Consider the following 26,791-nt stretch of genomic DNA (forward strand, 5'->3'; position numbering starts at 1 on the left):
TAGTGAAAACCTCGGTGAACTCTCGAAGGTAGATATCGCCATCGCTGTCATTATACTGCGCCGCAGACAACCAACTTATTGCTGTCGATTGATACCCGCGCAGAGGGCCGGCAGACCACCTGTAATACGATACTTGATAAATAGGCGATATATAGCGTCCGTGCATACACAAAATAATACATTATTATTCTCTCGTAAATATGACGTATAGATAGGTGGCTATATACACTATGCAGTAGGTGCAATACAGACATATTTCAAGATATACGATATACCTGATATTCATAAGGCAACAATTATATTGTTTTTCTGTGTTTATTACCCATATACGTTTCGCTTGAGCAACTATAGCGAGAGAGTATATAATGTACGTAGCGTCGAGTCGCTCGAAAAAAAGAAGAAAATTACATTATGTGCCTTGGTTACACACATATTACTTAATTCTCGAATTATATAATGTCTTGAATTACTTAGCCAAATACCTTTAAACGTCCCTCAAACTAATACTCGTGTAGTCGTGTGTCAAAAACGTTATACACACCTATACTTATCGTCAAAATTGTAGTCGATTAGCAACGACCAACAGAATGTTGATTTCAGGTAACTCGACATTGATTTTTTCCATGAAAACTTGACCAGGTTAAAATCATTGATTTAATTGTAACGATAGGTACTTATTAAATTTTTAATATTTAGATTGTACTAATATCGAAAAATAAATGTTCCGAGCCCAAATTGTTGGGCGTATACTTATTAATAATAATAAACAAAAATATTATTATGCTTAAACAATATTGTACTACTATTGAAGACACAATTATTATCATAATGACACCGATCGAATGACACTACATGATGACATGATACGAATTTCCCGAGTTAAAATTTTATTACTACGAACAATTTCAATTCAAATCTGAAAATTCAAGAGAATATTGACGTTTTGTTTAATACCTACGTAGCTATATTTTGAAATATTGTATTCATATTATATATAATATATATCACAATAATAGAAAACACTATTGTGTATTTTCGTTGGTATAAATTACAGTATGTACGATACTTATTACACGACCAAACGGGTAATATTATTTTATTGCATTTATTATTATGATATGTAATAATTATTCCACGTTGTGTTTGTAATATATTTTATTAAAATAATATAACGGTAACACTCAATTATAATATGTACGTAGCTGGTAGAATTTTTTTTCTTATAAATTATTAAAATGAATAAAATTATCTTAGATCCAACGACGTGTAATGTTGTTTTATTGTATAACAATATTAACAAGATGCATAAAAACTATCTAGATGCGTATAATGTATATTACAACATTCTGTGTATGAGTTACAGCAACACGACTTCGATTTCCATGCGAGACTTAGTGTCGTGGGTGTTCTATTTAATAGGCATTGTTACTTTTTTGTTTAATTTTACAGGAAATCAATGACAAAATGTAATTTTAAGTGCTCTCTCTCTCTCTCTCTCTCTGCTCTCTCTTACCAGCACGTTTTTGAATACCTTTACCTACAAACTTTTATTCAACCGATGTAAACTAATATCATTACACGGCGACTACTTATTCAGTTGGATTAGTAGTAGGTTTTGTGAAATCTAAGCTTAAACGAGATCCGATTTTTTCACGTCCGATTAGGTCCAGTTTGGTCTAAGATTTGCGCCCAAATTATATTTTTAGGTATAAGCTTTGCGTATATTATTACGATTAATGTATCATATGTTGTATATTTTTATGGCGTTTTAGAAATATAATAATATTATACTGGAAATATACATTCGGCGATGGCTGAAACGATCGTTCGGCAAGTAGCAGGCCAGCGGGCTATACGTCACGTCAATGCGACGACGACGTCGTTCTAAAATATTAGATACTTAGATTTTTATTGCATTATCGATACTTCGCGCGCGTTCTTGGCCCGAAACTTGGCACGGTGCACACGTATTATATAGTGCCATATAAATATAATATTTTATAGGGTCGTACACGGCGCGCGCGCACACACACACACACTCAAAATATTACACAAACACACTTGTAGCGCACCTAAGTATAATAATATTCTAATAACTAATTTGTAAATTATACTTATGCGATTATACTTGTGACACACATAATAATAATATTGTAAGCGCGTGTTGTCAATACGACATTATTATTATTATTACTATTAAATTGTCGCGAAAACTGGAAAACGATAGAACCGTTGACCTATACCATGGCGTTCGTTATGGAGTCTCTGCTCGTTTTTCGTTTCGTCCGGGCGTACCTGCCTGCCTGTCGCCGCCGCCGCCGGACCGGTTACCCCGAAGGTGGGGCGGTTCCCCCCGACGACGACGACGGCCGCCCGACCGGGGGAAGGGGCCACCGCTGCCGCTGCCGTGGCCGCCGCCGTCTCGTCGGCCGGTACCGCCGCCGCGTGTGTGCGTGTGAGCGCGCCCCGCGAGTGTGTGCACGTTCGCGCGTCTACGCTGCAGCTGTAATAGACGTACGCGACGCTCTCGACCGCTGGTACGATATTATATTATTATCATACCGCGCGCGGCTTCCATTCGTTCTATTATATACGTGTGCGCCGCGTTTCACGTCAGTCCGTCTGACGTCGTCAAGCGTCCTCTGCTCAGCCATCGCGCGGTCTCAGCGAACCGTGTGCGCCACGCGTGTGTCGGTGGTCGGCGTGTGCGTGTGTGTGTCGGTGGTCGGCTTGTGCGTGTGTGTGTCGGTGGTCGGGCTTGTGCGTGTGTATCGGTGGTCGGTGTGCGCGCGGGCCCCGCGACCGTGTGCGTGTGTGCGTGAGCGCGCGGCGCGTATAATATTGCGGACACCGCGGGTCAGTGTGCGCCGGTGCGTGTCAATCATATTCGCAAATCGCGCGCGTATAAATCGTTTTCGTTTTTCGCCGATCTCTTTCGATCTTTTTTTTTCCCCCGTCATCATTTTCGTTTCGAATTTCTTTCCGGCGCGTTCGAAATCTTTCCACAAAATTATTAATTTTATATAACCATCCTCCGATCAACCAATCGCACGATATCATACTATACCTATACGAAAAAGTAAAACATAATTCCCGCGAACGCATATTAATTACATGACATAATAGTATTAATAATTCTATCATAATTCATAATAATATTATTATGACCGTCGTCGACGATACGTCTGTCTCGACGTGATATTGTGATATCGCATTTTAGTTCGTTGACGGACATGCCTTGTGGATAAATCGCGACTAAAGCCCGCCACCCGCTGGACCCGAACTAAAGGTTCGTAATCCCACTTGTGGAGGTTTATATAATTTATAGGCCGTGGTAATAAATGTATATACGTGAATAATACATTATAATATAATATATTATTATAATATTAGGTATACCCATTTAATAATAATAATAATAATAATACATAGCCTATAGGTATCGATATACTTGCACATGTTCATGCACACGCAAACAATAATAATATAATATCGATCTATACACGTTGACCTTTCGACGGCATCAGATTTTATTATATATTTTCGTTCTGTATTAAAAAAAAAAAAAATAGTAATAATAATAATAAATTAAAAAATTAATTTCCCTTGACACAAAACCGCGATCAATGGTGACAAAAATGATTCGATGGTCAGACTTAAGATTTTTATTAATTTAAATTACCGTAATGTTCTTGAATTCACGTCCGAATGCGGAATGATTTCATAGATTATATAGAATCTCTAATTAAAATATTGAATCGTTAGGACAAATATTAATAAAGTACTCATCGTTCCGGTTAATTAATTTTTATACATTTCGTTTCATCTCTTCTCATGCTGCAGTTCTAAGGACGAAATTATCCGTTCATTAAGTTTCATTAATAGCATTAAACTTTCATTAAAAATAATAGCCGGGAAATATACACATATAGTTTTAATTACATTTCTTTGAAATTATTATTTTTAATATTAATTCACCATTATGTTAAATTACCGGCGTTCTACACGACACTTGCGTATAATGCATACATATATATACGTCTCCTAAGTATGCAGGTATTTACTTTAAATTTAAAATTTCAATAATTATATCAATTAAATATGAACGTACTTGCTACATTTTTTATACAAAACCGATTTGAGGTAGACATAGGTGTCTACCTAGCTACTATCTATAGTATACGATAAGAGTAAATTCAATATAATAACTCTTTATAACCGTAGGTATCAAAATGTAATTCAAAACTATCATTAATTTTTTAAAACAAAAAATGAACACAAATCATGTCATTCAATAATAATTTATTTTCAAGGTGGTTTACCATTGATATAATGCAGAGTATCATAATGTATTTCTTATAGGTAGTGCAGTTATTAACGCTCACGAACAAATTTAGAGTCAGAACTATAAGTTACTTATGTGTATAATGTATATTATAGATTATATTAAACGAATTCGCATTAAACTTTGTTTTAGATTTTAAATATTTTTTTATTTTTATTTCAAGGTATACGATATTGTTTTGGTATTATTCGTTTCATAAATAATACTCGTATGAACACTATTGTTTTATAAACATTCAAGTACCAGCTAACTCGTTTCGATATGATTGCATTGCGACTTTCAAGTAAATTATACTACGATGCTGATAATAAAATATATTTGTTTTTGTATCGCATATTATTATTACTTGTAAGTTGTAGACCATTCATTTAAAATTTCTTTCACCTTTCACATTTCTGAATAGGTAGGCACACAGACGTTATAGTACATCTATTCACGATTTAAAAGAAAATACCTCAGTACAGACATATTATATTATACATAATTCATATTATATATATATATATATATATATAAGAATACCGATCAGCTCAAGGTCTATATATGCATAATAAATAATAATAACAATATTAGTAGTAGTAATATCGTAGTAATAGTTGTAAACCGCGTGTAGTAGATATATAATATTATGTAGCAATGAATAGTATTAAATGGTGGGCAAAGCACGTTTGGACCAGTTGGACAAAATCGCATAGAACAAATCATTACAGCCAGTATTGTCCAATTATTAGTTGCACAGGAAAAGTGTCGCTTCTATAAAATGTTTTAATTCGTATAATATTTAATTATTCGTCAATTTTTTTTTTATATAGGTAATCCTTATTATATCAATTAATACTTGCTAGTGTTATTGTTTTGACAGTATTACAGTGTTAGCGCAGTAATCAATTATTAACTGTTCGTTCAAAATTCGATTTTTGGAAATACTTAAAAAAATTATTGGCTTCGGAATATGAAATGAAAAATTTATATGATTCTCATTCAAAAAAGTAAAAAAATTATAAGAACAAAACGTTGTAAAAATACAATTTCTTTCAAAATTATTGTTTTGCAATGACATCTGCAAATATAATGTAAAAATAATATTTTCAAAAAAGTCTATACTTTTGTAAATATTAATGCGCTTATTAGGTAAATCAATCACCATTATAGAAGATCAAATCCCCTACACACCCCCTCCTTTGCCCATCTTTATTATGTGTACAAATGTATAATAATACAATTCGATGATAATGCGCATAAATAATACTTAATATTAATTATATACTCAGGTACCGTGCAAATGTATTAGTATTTTACTCAGATTTTTCAAATATAGGTGCCTATATCGATATTAAACGCAGTGACTCGTAAAATACCTATATACAATAATATATACATTTTAAATAACGGTAGTAAAATAAATTGTCTCTACAAAGGAACCACCGCTGCAGTGAATAACGTATATATTATAGCCATCTATAGGTGACTGATGCAGTGCATCCTACCGCTTTATGAGCATGCGCCAAGTGAGTAGTCCTCTGGGGGGGGGGGGGGACACGCGGTGCATATTTGTCGGCTCAGAGTTGAGATAGGGAGACTTGTTCAAGACTCGTTCCACCGAAATGTTGTCACAAACACACTGTAGATATACATATAACACTATATTATACGCCCTCGACGAGCATCGAAAAACGTCGTGAATAAGACTGCGGCGAGACGGATGGCGACGTCCGTTGTGGTAAGATTGATGACCAACGGAGAACGTCTCGGTTACCACGTGTTATACCCGCTCGTCGCATCTGGACAGTGGTCGTCTCGGCAGAGCTTACCGCGGTTGCCCACGTACGGACGTTTGTAATACCTCACCACATAATATTCGATAGCGGATAAAACAAAAAACACACATACACAAGACGAATTTGTTTTTCAACCAGATCTGTCCACAATGATGTATTACCTCGCCAAACAAATGAATACCTATCACGCCGAAACGTACAAAACGTGTTTTAAACTTTTAATCGAAGTTGTATACATAATAATTAATAATATAATATAACTGAACATACCGATTTTATTGACATTACGAAAAGACAGTACCTACCTAAACCGAATGGGAGTTATTCTCATATATATAAAGATTTAAGTCCGGTATTCAAAAATGCATTCATGATGCGGTTAAAACAATTTAGTATTCAGCGACGAAAACATTAGTTAGAAATATTGGAAATTTTTTTTCACATTGAGGTTGGTCTCAAGTCATAGTAAGCTATATTATAAGTCGGAAATGATTGTACTTACGCAAACGAAACGCCATATTATACGTTCTACGCGGTAGTTTATGCGACGCATCGTAATAATATTATAATGTGTACCTCTATTATATATGTTACGTAAAATAAAGCCAAACCTTGATATAAGTACAATATAATATAGTCGATGTACATAAAATATATGATTGATTTCTTTGCGTAGGTATGCGCGACCACCGATCGATCTGACTATATACCCATATATCAAAGGTGATCAGAGATTCCACTGTTATATTATCCGATCGAGATGACCACAAACAACCCGCATCGTAAAGTATACGCACTGGAAATATAACGTAGGTATTATAATGTGTAACCAAAACGTGTTATTTGTGATAATAGTTCACATAACACAATGGTTACCGTGTCTACGTTATAGCGCATAATACTAGCGCGTGCGGTGGAATGGAAATCAACACGTAGTTTTTGTGCACCGGAGCTTGTGGAATTTTTCTAATATACCTACTATCAGTTTTGTTTATACCGCTGCAGGAAGTGAACCAATAAGGAACTTCATCAAGGTTCTTTCCTATTTAGAATTGCCACTGCGGCGTGTGTATGGGAAACGTATATATATAATATTACGCTGCGCACGCGAATGCATTTTCAGCGAAACAATAAAACATTATTATATATTATATAGTACGCACGGCGACGGCGTGTGTCATAAATTCGATCGTGTGCGTTACATTTTAGTGAAAGGTTCCAAAGTATCCGTACGGATTACTGCTGCAGAGGTCGATAAGTTCTGCGATTGGGTTTCACTTGTAACAGAACAAAAAAAAAAAATAACACATTATATAAATTATGATGTACAGCTGATGCCCCGCTACACTTTGTCGAATTTTGCAACCGCGGTCGTCGTAAAAGGTATGAAAATAACCGTACCCGCGGTACCTCTATACGCATAGTTTCGCCGCACTTTGCTGCAGTGCGACATTGTCGATTCGTGTATAATATTGTATGAATGAGCTATAGAGGTACATGCGGAGGTTCAAAAACCTCATCGACTGACTGACTGCGCCTGTTATATTATGTTACCTACGTCATATATACCTATAGGCAGTGGCACAACATTGGCAAAGCCCATGCGGACCGGTTCTCCGGTGTCGGCGGCGGTGCCTAACCCGACGATGTTTCGCAACAACGAAACCGCCGATCGATAGACGACGGATAGAATAGATCGCGCGATGGCAGTGCTCAATAAAGACTTAATAATCGGTGGCCGTGTATTAAAATTGCCGATGACGTGGCCATAATATAGCATATAGTTATTGGATATAGGTACCTATTATACTGCTTCAGCAGTACACCGGCAGCGGCTGCGGCGTTATAGGTATATAGCTGCAAGACGGCCTCAGGCTCTCCAGCTGTACAGTGCACACTGTTTGTGGTATGGAACGCGTAACAATTCAGAAATTGTGAGAGAACGTTTTTATTTTTTGGCACACCCAAGTATCAACTTGTCGCCGTACATTATATGGTGCAGTTGAATATTATTCATTTCCTTCCTATCAAACTGCAGCGGTATCGCAGTCGCTTGTGCCATACAATCTTTTAAACGTATTCTTTATATATAATATATATTATATGTACGATTAAAATACCGTATAATATTGTATTCGTTCTAGACGTATAGCATCGGTATTATTACAAGTCAAATAATTGATAATAATGATAAGTGTTTACCTAACTGTTAATAATAACAGGTAAAACGCCTATAAAGTTAAAAAGAATATAACTATACCTATGAAAAACCTTTTACATTGGATAATGTGTCATTTAATACTATGTTAAACATTTTTTTCTGAAAAGTGTTATATCATAATATTATACATTGTTACTTAATCCATTTAAACACAAGAGTTTATTAGGTACCTTAGAATTTTAATTTAAAAGGCAATTTTTGGATGGTATAGTTGACTACAGTTGAATAAAATACCTTTGTCACAAACAAAATTATAATTAAATTAAATTGACTAAAGATGTATGAAACGCGATAGAGAGAATTTCTAATTTCCTATCAATTTTACTATAACAACGAGCAAGGTATTTAACTTTATACCGTTGTGTAATGTCAGATTTCTGGATAAGTTGTATTTAATTAGTTATTGCTTATGAACGACCTTTACATAAAATGTATCATAAGAAAAGTATATTGTTAACCAATAGCCAAGTATTATAATACTTACCTACATTTTAACGATTAAGATAAGTATTTTTTTTTTAAAATTATTTTATTTTAATCATAACTTAATTTTACTTATTGTTTTTGATTTCATAATTTACATAACCACAGTTACGTACTTATTGAAAGTAATTTTTATTATTTTGGACAGGAGACTAATATTTATGTTTTTATTTAAAATATTTCATTTACGATGGTAAATTCAAATATTCTATAACACGGACGATTTCTTTTTTTTTTAAATAAACAACTAGGTATAACAAATATTAAATACCTATATTTAACTCTGTGTTACTGACGGAAAATAATTATAATAATACAATACATATAGATCATCCAGTAAATAAATAAAAAAAAATCATAATCCAATTATTTTAGTAAAGACTATAATGAGGGCTATACTAAAAATATATTCAGAGAATTTTTGTATATAACTACATAGTATTTGCGTATCAACAGGATGTATTCGTTTAACTTGTAATGAATAGACAACTTATATATTACAACCATAAAAGGCTACTGTAATATACTACCTGGATGTTATATTTTTTTTCAATAACAGTGTTACGGTGTTATGTTTAATGGTGTAGAATATTGGTACAATATGTCTGCAAGCGTCTAATTAACTTTCGCAAGCAAATTGAAAACCCATCTGAACGCTAATGTTCTAGATTACATAAATATAATTTTATATACGACTGGTGTAATGCAAATTATACACCGGAAGTATAATTTAGTTTATTATGTGTTCCATTATAGCGGCTTACGTGTTTGGTGTTCAGCCCAAATTTTGTGAAATGACATCCGTTATGAATACCTATACCGTTGACTAATAAATATTTAAATATTTAAAAAAAAATGATATCCGAACTTACCTAATTATATTATATAGTTATAAATTGAATCATACGTTAGTTATTCGCAAGAGTGTTCATATTTTTTTATGAGAATGAAACAATCGTTTTATAGAATATAGTATGCACTACATGTCTACATTTTATTTGTGTAGTTTTTAGATTAACATAATTATGAAAATAAAATAAAAACTATCAATAAATATTATTATTAAATATTTTTAATGTTCAATTATATTAGTATTGGTACGTGTTCATAAACAATACCATTTTTTTATGTTTTGTTATTTAAAAAGGCAATAAGACTCGATTAATTTTCACTTTTAATTGAGATAAATACACAATATCGACTATATAACGTAATATGTGATAAAAAAGTAGATCCTAAATAATGATAATAAGTTTTAATTTATTAAACAGTATTATTAATCACCGATGTGCATAATCATTTTAAAATTAGTATATACCTACCAGTAAAACGTTTATAAAATGTATAAGAAAATGTAGAAATATAATAAGTATATTATACTTATACTATATACAGTAATAATTATACTAGTTTCTCATCAAAGTTTCAAGTGATTTAAATACATTTTCAGCTATTATTAGTGTAAGTATTTTCAGTTGACACTGTTATCAATCACGTAGGTAGGTATTGTTAATTTTAAATAAATATCAGTAGAGTGAACAATTTTTACTTTGACGCAATAAAATCAAATAAATGCTGTAGGTATATAATAGTTTATTATTTATATCGAAACGTATAAGGTAGCGCTATAACCTTTAGGTCATAAAATAATCTAAAAGAAAACCTCGAACAGGCAAAGGCCGCAAGTGTATGAGTGAAATTGGAAATTTCTATTAAACGTTCGATAATACTATACAAAACGATAGCGGTTGTATATACGTTGTGTATAGTATAATACAATATATAGTGTCATTGTGAAATATACCTATGTACAAGAACCGGAAACTCTGAATTTCATTCGACGAGTTTTTAAGCAACTCGCAGAGCGTACCTATATCGAACGCCAGCGATGTAATTCATCAATATTATATACTGCTGCAGTATAATAGGTCACGCCATCTTACAATAATGCACTTCATAATTCATAATATAAATGCGTTTTACACTCCTCTACATAGTAGGTAGCGTAAAATATTATCCTCAAATAATTCATAATAAACCATAGGTGTTAGGCGTAATAAATATAATAATAAAAATATATATTCTTAATTACTATTGCAAAGCTGCAGTAAGTCGAACAAGAAATTGTTATATTTTTTTTCTGTTGTTTTATGACAAGTCGAATGGCGCGAAACGTATTGTATCCCCACAATATTATTGTATTTTCTGTGTCAATTAAAATACATCGACGATCGTGTAACATACATCATATCGAACCGTTACAACGTTATGGCTCTAATGAGGTCTGCACAGTCATTGTGATCAATCCGTGGGATCCTATAGCGCGCATAGTAATTATCGTCTTATTTTCGCAATGTTCGTCATCCGTAGGTGGAAACTCGAGCTTGGTAAACACGAAAAAAGAAAGTACCCACTACGTTTCCCCATCGTGCGTCCGAAAACGATGATTTTAAATTTTCAATTGGACCCGTAACCGATCATTATCAGCGATGCACATTTTTTTAGAGTCGCATATTCCTGCAGGTGCATACATATAAATAAATGCAATTATTTATTTGTACACACATACACTTTGCCGTCCACAGGTAATGATGCGTACCTCCTACTCACAGACAACAACCACACAAATATTGTCCGTAATATTATATATTATATTATATTGTACAATAATAATTTGTGTGAAATATGATTGTACGTTATAATTACTCGATGCACGCGCAATCGACAATAACAGCTAATTAACCCTCGAACACTTAATTTTTGACATATATAGACGTCGATAAGAATGTATGTGTGTGTGTGTGTGCATAGATTGAGCTGTGTATCATACTATTAATTGAAAATGTGTGTTGTTCGAAACATGTCCATGCCGTGTGGAGATTTGTGTGTTTAATACTATAATAGTACCTAATAACGTCCACGATAAAACAATAATCATATTTTTATCACATTACACACTATTAGAGTGTTTATCGAAGTAAAATAAAATTGTGTACATATATGATATAATCGCGCTTTTTTTGCCGCGAGATTAGGGATTAGGATTTACAATGCTATTATATTCCTTTAGTCATGTGCTTGTATTCATCCGTTAACCACGTGTGTTGTGATATTGTGTTCTAGATTGGCAGTATTGATGATCTCGTGGACTATCAAACACTTTCGCATGGAGAACGGTCGGCCGAAATATTTAATATCCTGTGGATTGAGGACGTCATAGTCGTAGATTACGCATCGTATCAATCGTACTACTATAGGGAGGGAAAAACGTCATGCTTAACTGCACCGATGCCGAGTGCACGTTGCACCATCACCATATTCACGTGGACCCGATACAGCATCACCTACAGGATGACCGGCAACACCATGAACATTCCTCAGGTAAACATTTTGATTAATCGACCGATACAAATAAAAATACCTGATATAGAGTTGGTTTCGAGTTTTTACGGCGCATTAAATAGTGAAACTTTGATTTTTAGCTTTAATTAACCGAGAAAAATTACAAACTCATTTTACCGGCAAAAGCCCGTAGTTACCCGTAGTATATATATAGTATAGTGAGTACCGCAATGAAATTATTATTTTTTAATTACTGATGCGATAAGTCAACGAGTTGATTTTAATTAATGGTTATATTTTGAATCGCTATTGGACTTCGCTGCTTTTAATTTAATATGTGTCATCCGTATTATTATTACTGCATAAACTTGGGTATGATGGATAGCCCACACAATATACAGCCCATAGGTAGGTATTCAAATTGTAGAATTTAATTGTTGTGCACGATGCTACGATCTTATATTATTATCATTTAAAATACCGTAGGATGCATAAACTGTTATTCATTGATGTATTGCAGCACTATCAAGATTATAACAATCATTCAATTAAGTCAACTAAATAAAGTAATTTAATCCATTTAGTTTTAAAATTAATTTTTTCAATACCAATTTACTTTTATTATTCATTTTACCTTATTATATAATAATTACTGATACTTAAAGGTACCTATTTAATATAATATCATTAATAACAGCAATAATAACGAAGACATTTACATTGTGTCTTTGTTCATTAATTAACTTAGTTTTGTGGTTTCATTTTACTTACTATTTGACAAATATATTTATGAATACTATTATGTATTATTATACATTACATTGTACATTGTACAATATAAAATTAAATATAAAATTTTATGTAATTTAATGCTGCAGTAACTATTGGATAATACAAAATATGGTTTATTAAGTAAATACCTAACCATAGTGTGTTTACTTTACACGGGAACTGCAATATTGTTCAAGTAGATATTAAATTAGGTATCGTTTTTTACCAATAATAAAATAAAAAAATCATATTAGATACAAGTTACACATGTTTTCTGAAATTTTCTACAAACTAGGTTATAACAAAATTGATACAATTTATTAAACTTATGTAAATAGTAGTAGTTTAATTTGGAATAACTATATATATACCTAACAATATGTTTCTAATTTCAGAAAATTAATAAAAAAAACAAAATTTGAATAATATAAGTACTATAGGAATCACAAACCAATTCTTATATTATGCTTATGCGCGTTAATCGTTACTACGAATAAATCGTGTATAACATTATAAACGTGTCCGCAAAAATAAAATTCTCGAACAATATTATTGTTGTTTGGAGAATGTCAGTCACAAAATAAAGTAACGCGCATTAACTATTAAGTAATAAATAATGAAGGTAATTCCAAACAATTTATTCAACACATAATAATATAATATAGGTAAGAAGAAAAACAGTTTCATAAAAATATTCATATCTTTAACTATACCTAAATTAATTAAATCACCGCACAGCAATAAGTTGTTATATTATACGTTTTAAATTTTGAACATTGACATGATAATAAACTTAAGAAATTATACGTTTCAATTAATTTTAAATGAATTTTTCCTACTAGATCTAGATGTACTGATGTATAGCTATTGGAAGACTCGTTTTTAAGCATACAATAAATATTTTACAATTTTTTCTCCGACATTAGTAATCGCACGTGCCACAGTAAAATAATATCGTTAAGTACTTGCTGTAATCGGCGCTGCAGCATAGTGCAGTGTTGACAATGTCACAATATTTTCTCCGTTTCCGAGAGGCACTATAATAATGGTGCAAAAAATTATAAATGAAAAGTTATCGCTAATTTTTTGTGCACGTTATTCGTAATTTGGCGACCAAATATTTTGTTCCTGGCACGGGTCGAGGCGGTACATAATATTCTGTTACGTATTACATACTATAGGCATAATGCCTATATATAATAGAAACAATTACACATATTATTATAAGGCGCGTTGCGGGTCAGACCGACGCAGGGCACAAAAAAAAAAAATAAAACAAAGTTGTGGTGAGGCTTACACTGCACGAGTGTAGGATAGCACCCGAGGCGCCGTGGGTAAATGGCCTCAGCGGCAGTGATCTGGTATGGAAGCGCCCGCGGGCGCCAGCGCGTCTCCGAAAGGCACTTTCACTGCTGGTCCCCACGACTACCCGTCCTTGAATGCCACCTCAAACTTTACTCCCCCCCCCCCCCACCGCGTTTTCGGCCCCTCCGGTTCAGTATCGTTCGGATGACCATGAACGACATAATATAATATATTATGGCCGGCACCGTGTAGGTATATGATTCGTATGTTGCCTATACAACTGCCATTATACCTATTATTTCTCAACAGCTGCAGAAAAAGCTCTTCAGCAGGTATAATATTATTATTTCAAACGCTACACGCTGTGATGCTCGAAAATGTCAGATTATGAAATTATTAATTCAAACCGCACGCTAACAATGTGTGTACAGACATTGATTGTTATATACCATGTGCATATTATCATATAATATAATATTATGTGTGCTGCAGACGTGGCCGTATAGTTGATAGACATATATTATAAAACCGCGATCGCCCCGAAGTGCAGTTTGGTCGTTTTCGAGTGATGTCCATACAAAACACGGAAATCCCATCATTCAATAAGTCCCAACCACATCGTAAAAAAAAAAATTAAAACGCCATAGGCTATATATAGACGAGTTTATAGCGGTTTATCTATATATAATATATAGATACGTCAATGTATATCATCAACATGTAAATTTTAAAAACCTTGACCATATTTATGTGGTTTATGAACCAATTTCGTCCATTCGAAAAACTCTATTAGGAGGTATGCTAAAACAAGAATTATATTTTGTCTCTCGAGTTTAGAAATTTTAGAAATGCTATGTTAGATGATACATTATAATATTACGATAATTGTGTAGAAATCGTACCTTAAAGCCCCGAATATGACAATAATTTATTTTATAATTTTCAAAACAAATTGCGTTTGTTTTATGTAGGTATACATAATATACTATTTTTTTTTTCATGCGGTATCACAGCTCATGCGGAAACCACGATAGTATTACTTCCACCTCGTTGATGTGCATACCTATTACCTACCTACCTATTATCTGCAATAAAATTCTTCTAACAATCTATTTAAAGATTGTTTTTTATAAACATTTCTATCCATCACGCCGAGTAAATATTATTGTAAGTACCCACGTAAAACATTTACAACGTTATAATCACTTATCTACCTCTATGATATAGGTCCTATGCATATGATTTGGCTACCTTCCCGAAATTGCCTACACCGGATATTATTATCACCTTGTCCATCTACTCAATAATGCAATGGTCGTAACACATATATAATTAAATTGATTGTTCTTGTTTGTTTTTGCCAAAATATGTCTACATTTAAAAATGATTGATGAGTATTTACATTTAATTTCAATACATGCGCTACTTCTAAAACATCACTTCCTTCTTCTGCTTAAAACATTTTGTGGTCAATTCATTACCGACATTATCACATTAATATTCATCCACTTTTATGATTTAAAAAAACTACATTTCGCATAATGCGTAGTTAACAGACCGACCATAAATTACCTATACTATTATTATTATTATTATAAAATGTATAAACATATAAGATACTAATACCAAATACTAATACTGTTTCACATTATACGTATGTGTGTATGACTGATTAAATATAATACGCACGTACGTCATATACATTAATAATTGTACCAGTTTCATTGAAGAGTTTAAACATTTTAAATTTACCACAATATTAATTTAAAATTGAAAATAATAAACGTCCAAGGCTACATTATCGTTAAACTAATTTTTAATACGGTATCATTAAAAAAAAGTGCGATACAGAGTTGGGTGGGCCAGGGCGTGTGCTTTTGTTTTTAAAACCAATGATAATTATACCTGTAATCGAAAAGCAATTTTATGTGTAGTTCTATAACTTCTAAATGATTTTTGTCTTTGTTAAACGCAAATGCTTGATTGTATTTATTTTCTTTGACTTTATATTTTGTTGTTAATTCGGATATTCACTGTGAATTTGAAAACGATATGATTATATTATAACTAATTTATTTGAAGATGACGTGCTGCACGAATAAAGTTGCTGGTCTTCTTTCATCGGTAACATAAAAGTTAATCGAAATATTGTGTACAAAAACGAAATATTGTCGTAAAATATATTGCTCGCCCTTTTTGCAATAATAATATTAATACGTTTTGAACTAGATTAAAAATAAATATTTTGTTGTTAATATGTCAGAGAAGGTAAATGTAAGAAACTCGTTTGGATTTTCTAAACATCGTTGTTTCTGCCCCACATTATGGTATCTTTTTAAGTATAAAATGTATCGATATTTATTGTGTTCAACAATAAAAAAAAAATTTAATTATATTATAATATTGTTTTTTTGTTTGTCATTACTTATGTATAGGTATCTAACGAGAAGTTATTTCATGTGTAAGAAACATATTTTACATTAAATATTTATTGTTCTAATTTGTTGATATAAAATTTTTATATTAAAACAAGTTTGTCTGGTAATTGAGCAGTATAAAGACGATGAATGGAAACCTGCCAATACCACTGGTAGACAATTATTAATGTTTTCTTCTCAATTCACAATTCGCATATAATATCAAACAATTACGTAGCTTTACGTAACTATCATTAATACGGTCACGTTTTGTCATCGAAACTATGTTTAGCAGACGATTTTTCTCTTTCTTTTTTTTTAAATTATTATTTATATTGTTTAGTGCCACCGATTTGCTCGTTGAATGATTAAAAATGTAGTCTAGGGTTTTGTATTTTTAAACAATTGTCACTCCAGTGAAAATTTCAATTAACTCAGTGGATAATATAGGATAAACTCCTATTGTAATATTCAATACATGTCATTTTGTTCATTATTTTATTATCTATAAGTCATAAGTGAGACACTGCTTGGACACATGGTGTAATTTTAAGGGTACTGCGTTTATTAATACTATTAAAAGATTAAAACCTTTTTTTGTAAATATTAAGAGCGCATAATATACACAAGAATTTATTACTAAAAGTAATTTATTGTTATATGGGTGCTCTTAAAATAAAACGTAGGTACCTATGTTAAAAAATAAAAAACTAAAATATAACAAAGTTTGGCATAATAAAGTTTTAAGGTTGAAATTTACTAACAATTAGTTAATGAGTTAATATAAAATGTAATTAATTTATGATTTAGTAATTAAGAGTATGCTCATAATTCGTAATACACATAATTTGTCATCAACTATCAAGTACAAATATTTAACTAAAAATTATATTACTACTTATATACATATAAGTATTATACATTTTAAAGTATAAATGTATAACTATAATTAAATTAATCAAATATTATTAATATAATTTCATATATAATTTATTTTTATTTTTAATACAGTAATATTTTATTAAATAATGTAACTTCTAAATGAGGTAGGTATACCTACTTGTTTATATAAATTCTAGAATTTTATTCGCATCAAGTTTCATGTATAAATTTATGTCATAACGTTTGTGAATTATCAACTCCTCGATTTGTTCAATAGGCATGACACGAGTATATTATGTACTGTTGTGATATTTGTAAATATTTTTTGCCAATGTCACATTACCTATTCTTGTCAAGTTTCCATTTTATACTATTATCTATGTATCATCATAATCATCATCAGTGTTGAACTACAGTCGATGAACTAAATTTATGTCAATGTTATTTTTATAACACAAATATAATTTTTTCGTTAAGTACCTTTTCCTAGTATTTTAACAATAGTTATTACTATAACAACTTCTATAAGTAATGTGTATTTTGTAATACATTTTTCAAATTGGTTATTAGTTATTAAATGATGGTATTAAATTGGCAAATGTCACCTTTTCATTTCAACTCTTAATTCTGTTTGTTCAAATAATATGAATATTTTTTACAAAATATAATATTTTAGTATACCTGTTACATCGTACCTATAATGTATCTATAGGTACCTATTATAATATATTACATAGAATGCGTTTCAACATGCTTGGAAGAGTACCATTTTCTTAAATATAGTTTGTTGATATAATAAGTAAATATTAACTTATGTAATACAATATTATACACTATATACTTAAAATTGTAATATTAGGTATCATTGGTATAACACGATTTCCCGTCATATTTATTTCAATATTTTGTTTAACGCATGAGAGTATTTTTTTAAGCATTTTATAAGTGTATATTCAATTTGAAAATAAATATAAACATTAAATATAACAGACTCACTATTAAAGATGACATACATAATATTATAGATTATTTTAAAAACCGTTTGTTTTTATTACATATGATAATTATTTAATTAGACGGATTTGATCTAATAAAATAAATAAATGTATAGGTTAGATATATTTATGCACTGCCTAGGGTCATGTAAATTAAACCAATTTACATTGAAAAGTCTTGAGTGGAAAAAAAAAACATAAACATTAATATGATATAGGTACCTTAGTACCTATGACACATGTTATGTTAATCAAGGTTAATATAAGTATTTAATGTTTACACTATAAACAATTTATTTTTAAAAATAAAATGTTGAATGGTCTAAAAATATAATAATCTGTTTTAAAATCTGTTTAAAAATTTTTTTTTTTTGCATTTAATATCTATAAATCACTTGTTGAATGCATGCAACTTGCGGTTTTGAGCAAAATTCCTATGTTTTTTTGAATTTACAGAACAAATAATTCAAGAATAATGCATAAGTTATAGTTCAGAATTATTACGATAAAATAATATTATAATTTAAATGTATTTTTTTTATTTTTTTAAATAATAGATGGGTACCTAATGTTACATAAATATTCATTGATTTTATTGAAAAATATGAGTTTATTAAGAAAATACGTTTGTGAATAATATAATTGAATTTAGTTTTGTACACATCATAATTTTCCAAAAAGTACCGACTAAAATTATTTATTATTCTCATTTATTGAAAAATATTAGTACTGTGTTCGATATAGATTGGAGTCTCAATGAATATACTTAATATCACACAATATCCGTGTAGCGTTTATACTGCAGATCTACAATCATTATACTCTGTATAATCGACTAACGAGTTTTTTATTTAAAATATATATTTTAACGATTTTTTAGTCATTAAACCTGTAACAATTGATTATAAACTCGACAAAACGAAAAAAAGAAACAATATTTTTTTGTTCACATCAAAATATGTTTATTAATTATAAACCAAAAATAATACGAAAATGTATAGACAATAATTTTCAAAAAAAAAATAGCACATTGGCTATAAATATAATATTTTACATTATTATGTTCATGATAATAAAAGGAAAAAAAATCGAAATTTACAATAATATGTGAACAATTTAACAATTTCTCTGGGATCGGAGCAACCTCAAACTCTGCTGCAGATGACAGCGCATCCCCGCTCGGCAATCCATCACTGTGCAAGGAGACAGACTCCTCGACGTTTTCGTCGAACTCCTTTCTATCTGCGCCTCCAAGAATCGGATTTTGTCCTTCAGGCTCCGACTCCGGGGTCTGATCATCGCCACTTTCAGTAGTTGCGCCCGTATCAATGGCAGACAGGAGAAGAGTAACTAAACGCACGAGGTATTCGTCGCTTTCGTCAGCGTAAGTGCTTTCCATTATGTTGACTACAATGTCTTCTAAGATTTCGAGTAATATGACGTTGAACTCGCGGTCGATGTTATAATATTGTTAGTTGCCATCTTTTATTTTTCGAGTGAAGGTATTATGTAAGTGTACGCTAGGATTTAATATTGAGAATTGGTAATGAGCTAAATAAAAATATTCCAACGCAGAGACTGATCTCCGAGAAAATCTCCCAGACGACGACGTGTATTACCTACTAGCCAGCTAGTATGTTTATCTTTCCCGCAGCATTAGAAGAATTTCGAACGCGTTAATTTTTCTAAAGAGTAAAGACCATTATTATTGGGTAGGTATTGATAAAATATTATTAGGTTTACCTAATATTTTAACGAGGATAGTTTCTGGTATTACGATTTGTATATTTATTCTGTTACTAGATTTATACTTTTAGCCTTTAGGTGATCTTTTATATAATGTTACGGGCAAAGTAGGAAATTGAGCATTGCCCAATTAGATTTAATTACTGCGGGTTAAATATTGAATATATTAGCAATCATATAAAACATCTTATTGAATACTTAAATAAACATAAAAAAAACTTGAAATAGATGCTTCAAATATTAGTTGTCCATTAATAGTTTTTAAATCTATTATCCAATATGGTACCTCCTACTGAAGAATTAATATTTTTTTATCTAAAAGTGGTTTGACACGAATAAGATGATTGATGAATATTATTGATTATTATTAAATTATAGTTATTTTAATAGTTCAATTTAAATTAATTATTACTAAAAGGTAATGTTGGACACATAATATGATAGCATTATATTACTTTACTTATTATCACATACAAAACTATTATGGCACTATGAGTTACAAAGTCGACCAGAATTTTTGTACTTCCACCGATTGGTTTTACATAATCATACAGACTACGCGACGTCATGATAATAATCATTCGAAAATATCGAATAGGGGTTTAATGATTAGATAGTGAAATATTATCTAGATGTATACATATTATGATAATAGTTTTAAGATTTTCTTCATATCTCATCCAACGATTTTCCTTTTTTGTTATTACTACGTTTACATGTTCCTCAGTACTTGTCTATAATATTTAGGAAATTATCTTAAATATTAAATGTTTAATATTATACGACAATACTCGACAAGACGGCTCTATTATATAGTTATATACTTATATAAGTATCTACTATTTGGAATACAAATTTAATATTTGGTTAATTATACATACAGTTTAAATATTTAAATACCATTAAAGACTATAATATTACTATCGAAAAATGTATCTATATTTGAAAACTTGTGTGGTAGGTAGTAGTAATTTTTATGTTTTGTAGAAAGCTGTGTATAATTTATAAATAATGATCATACTAAAATCTAAATTATATAAGGCACTTGTCATTTTAAAATTAATTAAAACAGAAACACAGACGAAAGTAAAAACATAGAAACTGCAGATTCATTCACTAGTTTTTGAAGCATATTTCAACTTAAAACTTGAAGTTTAAATTAAAACTCCCAATCACAGTCACTACAAAATATGAAACACAACCATCATGTGTTTAGTAACTCCACAATAATTGAGATCGCTTCAATACAGTGCCTTTAATAAATTCCACACTCGTTTCTACTAGCACTAATTGCCAAACTTAAATTAGAAACGGTATCCTACTAAAATACTATAGTGCAGTCGCAAATAAATGGTATAAACACTAAAAACTACTTCAAAGATCTAAAATCGTGGATATACCTCATAGATGTTTATACGAAAATTATAATTTACGGATAACTATTTAAATTAAATGCCGAATTCATGATATGTAATTAGAATTTAGGTACATATATAAAAACCACTTTAAGCACTCGTCTATAGGTACTAACAAAGTATAGTAACATACAAAACTAAAAAAATAGCATAACATATTATCATTGTAAATAGATTATATTATATATTAAATCATATCAATAGATAATGTGTACCTATGTCTAATAAATTTGTTATTTATGTTGTTTAATTGTAAGCCATTTTCGTATAAATATGTTATAAAAGTTCATTTTGATTTATTGATACTGTTTTAAATTGTATATATTCATTACCAAAGCCAAACATTACCTAATTAGCAACAACACATACAATTTTAATTAAAATGTTTAACCTAACCAGTGGTGACCAAAATTTCGAAAGGCCATAGACAAAATATGATTAGACATAGGTACTTATTGAATATTAAACTTTTTCTAATTTTTATTTTATTTTTTCGTGAGTGTAAAATATTAATGTAAATACTAGAATAAAGTAGACTACTTTTGCGGCCAGATAATAAATATTTAATATTATGGTGGGGCGTGGTTAACTAATCTCCCCCTGATCTAATCAACTGTTACTTATACGATTTTAAAAAATAATTGAAATTACGAATAAAAAAATAAAATGCATCAAAAAGTTATAAGACTATTACAATACAACCTTCAGAAGTAAAATTGTTATTAAATACAGTAAAAAATATCCAATTTTTGTTCATAATCTTGTGATAAAAATTATGAGTATTATTAATTAATTGAGTATTAATTATAACTAAGTAGATAAACGTTATATACTTATGTAGTTGTATTCTATTAATAGGATATATATAATGTATTTATGAAACAATTTCATAGTAATGTAATATATTAAACTTGTAATCTTATCGATGAAATACTATATACTATAATAAATACAATATTTTATAGATGAATGATTGTAGTAAATAAATTATAATAGTTTTAGAACGTATTAATTTAATTTTTAACAATGTACTTATACCTATTGGCTATTACTTAAAGACAAAATTATAATTAGTTAATTAAAAAAAAAAATGCTATACAATTTAATAATTCGTTTTTATAAAAGCATAAAACTACGTTTACATTTTAAATGGATAAATAATCAAGAAGTACTACTAAAATTATAATAAGTATATTACAATTTAAATGAATTGTTCCTTAATTAATACAAAATATAACAATAATTATAATATTGGTTTGGACATTTTAGACCGCAATAAAAATAATATCTTCGAATACAATGAGTGATGAATTATATGAAATTATATGACCTACATTGAATTCATTCGTTATTAACAAACAAATTAACAATCAGATATTTTTTCCCGCGCCTGAAAAATATTTGTATTTTATATACTTTTGGAAAATTCCTAACTTATTAAAATGTTATAATATAATGTATGTTCATATTTTTTTAAATAATAATGAGATTATAATTTTTTAACGTTATATTTTCGAATGACATTTAATTAGTTGTTTTTTATTGTATTTGAGTATAGTCGGCATCAAAGGATATTGAATATTGATACATCATTTTTTATAAAAGTGTAAGATGAACACTGAACATACAATTAGTTGATTAATTATAGAGTGTATCATATGCAATTTTTATAAGTTATATACCTAACAACAAATCTAGTTTCAATTTTCGTGATTTTGATGCTTTTATCTGAAAAGTATAGAGTTTTTTTCCTTATCCATGCACAATTTTTTGTTGAGGAAGTTGAATTTGAAAAAATATATATTATTTATGTTTAATTTTAAAAAGCGTGTAAGGTCAAATATATCGATACCTACAAAAAGAGTTCACATGTGTACCTACTCATTTTCTGTATTATTTATTTTTTATATATTCTTACTTTCTTACAAGGCTAAATTTTCTTTTTTTTAAAAATAAATAAGCATTGTTGAATATGTATTGTTATTTATTATATTATATTAATGATAAAAATATTAATTTTCACTAAGTATAATAAATAATATAATATATAATCATTTTACTTTCACAATAATATTTAAATTTAAAATAATTTTATAGCTAAGGTGTATTAAACAGGATAGTGGATACACACAATCAATTTATTATTATCTATAATCACACAATGTGTATGCCTGTATTATGGATGTTATTTTTAATTCATGCGAATGTGATTTAAGTCTTTTGTTAGTTGTATTAATTAGGGGCATTATAATTTAACAAGTATATTTTTTTATAATTCCATACAGTAGGTACGAATATATTATGATAGAGCTGAATTAGTAAAATCTTGTGTCACAAAACCATAACAACAAAATACGAGGCCGATAACAAGAGTATAAAATAAAAGCATAAGTACTAAGTAGTAAGTCTGTATGTTTTTATTATTTTGTGATTAGTACGAAAATATTTATATACAATATTATTATTGTTAAGGCTACATTAACACTACGTTAGTTTTTCCTACACTTTTTTAATTTAGGCTTGTTAATTGTTGTAGCCTGCAATGTGTTATAAACCGATTGTAAATATTTACATAGAAAAACGCATTATATACATAGCACGAAGGTAGTTGTCTGTTTTCTAAATTTTTTATTTATATTTAATAGTATATACATTATAAAATATAATAGCATTTTCATACCAACATTTTAAAAATTATCACTGTCATTCCACATAGCTAAACCAAAGTTTAAAGATATTTATACCATTGCAACTATTTTGATCAAAATGTTATATATTATAATGTAGGTAAATTTTTTTTTTATATTGCTTTAATTATATTTTATATCATAATATTTAAATATGATATTATATGCATATTGTCATTAAAAAAAATTAAAAGTCAGACATAGGTAGTACTATGTACACAATTTGGAAATGATTTAAAACCTAGAAATTAAATAATTTTGAGAATGATATAAAATAATAAATGAAGCTATTAAGAATGTATAAATTTCACTTGGTTCACTTCAGCGTAAACACGAAAATGATTATTATTATTTATTACACATCTGAAAGTTATACAGTATAGAAAAAAAATCAAATAACTTAAGTTATTGATGTTATATTTTTTGATTTTCGAACACTGCTGATAATTTTCCTATTTTTACAGACTTAAATATCAATTTGTTCAATTTCTGATCAACTAAACATAACTAGCTTATTGTTAAATGTCACTAATAAAAAGGTGAAGGAATTATTTTTTAAATCTAAAAAATAAAAATTTAAATTTCGAAATCTGACATTTACCTTGAATAACAGCCGATGCGCAATGTCTGGAACGATTATTTGCATCGTTTCCTGAGTCTCGCAAAACATGTATTATTTTATTTACCTATTATTTGTTTTTTAGCAAAAAATTGAAAAAAAAAAATAGGAAACAATGGTTTATTTGTTGGTGAAAAAGACTGCTCAAGGCTAAAAGTAGATACACGCAATGTGGACAAATTATGTTCGGACTGTTAATGATTTTAATTGTTAATTATACTGGCATTTATTACTGGCTAATTGTACCTACATGTATTTGTATGAGTGTTTATACCATTTGGGCTCGAAAACTGTACCAAAGTTATTATTGTTTCAAATTTGAGATGTTGTTTATATTAAAATGTTCCCTATTAGTTAAATGTAAATAATAACTGAACAGATATTTCAACTTTAAAGCATTGAAAATACACATATTATGTTAATGTTATATGTATGTATTGTAATTTTTTATCACATTTTATAGGTATATACAATAGTACTATCGATAGAACAACAACAATTTAAGTATTATGTATTTATGTGATATAGGTGTATGAGATCTTAAATTTTGAATCCATATGAAAGTTATGGTACCTATAGATTTATGTTATATATTTTATTTTGAACACTTAAGTTTATTAGGATAGTAAAATCCAGGGGCAAATATACTGTGTCTCCTGACACACTTTGTGTCCCTGAAAATCAAAGTGTGTCCCCTGAATGACAAATGGGTGTCAAATATTAATGTGTAAGGTAAATGGTATATAAAAGAAAGGGGATTTTAGGTGTTACTACCCCCGCAGGTTTTTTTTTGTTTTAGAAATCTGTCAAGTCCCAAAGGTAACGGTTAAATCAATAAGTGTGTCCCCTGAAATCAGATGTATGCCCTGGTAAAATCACTAATTTAATAACAATAAAATATAAACATATAAATATTAGATATTAATGTGACATTCAGAAAACTAATAATAATAATACTTCAAAAAAGTAATTTTTGCATATAAAAATAATGATTTATTTCGAAGATTATAAGATACGTATTCAAAAGTATATTAGATATACCTATAGGTGCAACAGTATTATCGACTTTCTATAAATCCAACTCTAAATGCCCTAAATGTAAACATGATTTATTTATATATATAATGATATACATATAATTATATTTACATTTAACAATTTATATTATACAAAGAAGCACAGTAAGACTGAACTAGTAATAATATTGAACATTGATAATAATAATATGCACGAATATGCTGATAATCCTAACACCAGCAGAAATCGAAGACAGGTTTTAATTAATTGGCGTACTAGTCACTAGAATTGCGTTTGTAAAAATGTTTAAATAAATATTTAAATTTCTTTTTAATTATACTCATAATTAATGTAGACACCACTTCGCAAATTTGCAAGAGTTTTCAAGATAATTGCGTAAAAAGCTGTGAAATGTATACTGATCGTAATATTGTGTCTTCAAATCTTAATTTTTTCGAACATTAAAATCGATGTACATTTAACTCACGAAATCATATAATTCCATTAAAGTTATATAGTTTATATAGTTTATATAGTTATAAAAATGTTAATTTACTCTCAAAAAACAGCTAAATGGTCTATATTATATATAATGATTTATGATTATAGTAAAAGTAGGTACCTATATTGAATTATTGCAGTAATTGAAACATATTTATCAATATATTTTAATTATAATTTTGTAATAATTAGAAACAACATTTTACAAGTACAATATTTTGTAAATAAATACTTATATGTGAGTTTCATTTTTGTTAGTGAGTAGTA

The 26,791-nt window shown here is 29.5% G+C and overlaps 1 protein-coding gene across 1 annotated transcript in view; it reads left to right on the forward strand.

Annotated features, from left to right (window-relative positions):
- Positions 1-2,507: 2,507 nt before the first annotated feature.
- Positions 2,508-26,791, forward strand: part of LOC132952202 (uncharacterized) — a 132,345-nt gene continuing 108,061 nt past the window's right edge. The window contains exons 1-2 of the mRNA XM_061024405.1: positions 2,508-3,289; positions 11,951-12,208. Coding sequence (XP_060880388.1) covers positions 12,100-12,208 — 109 coding nt within the window. The 5' untranslated portion in view covers positions 2,508-3,289; positions 11,951-12,099. The remainder of the gene's footprint in view (positions 3,290-11,950; positions 12,209-26,791) is intronic.

This window comes from Metopolophium dirhodum, chromosome 9 (genome assembly GCF_019925205.1).
Source record: "Metopolophium dirhodum isolate CAU chromosome 9, ASM1992520v1, whole genome shotgun sequence".
NCBI lineage: Eukaryota > Metazoa > Arthropoda > Insecta > Hemiptera > Aphididae > Metopolophium > Metopolophium dirhodum.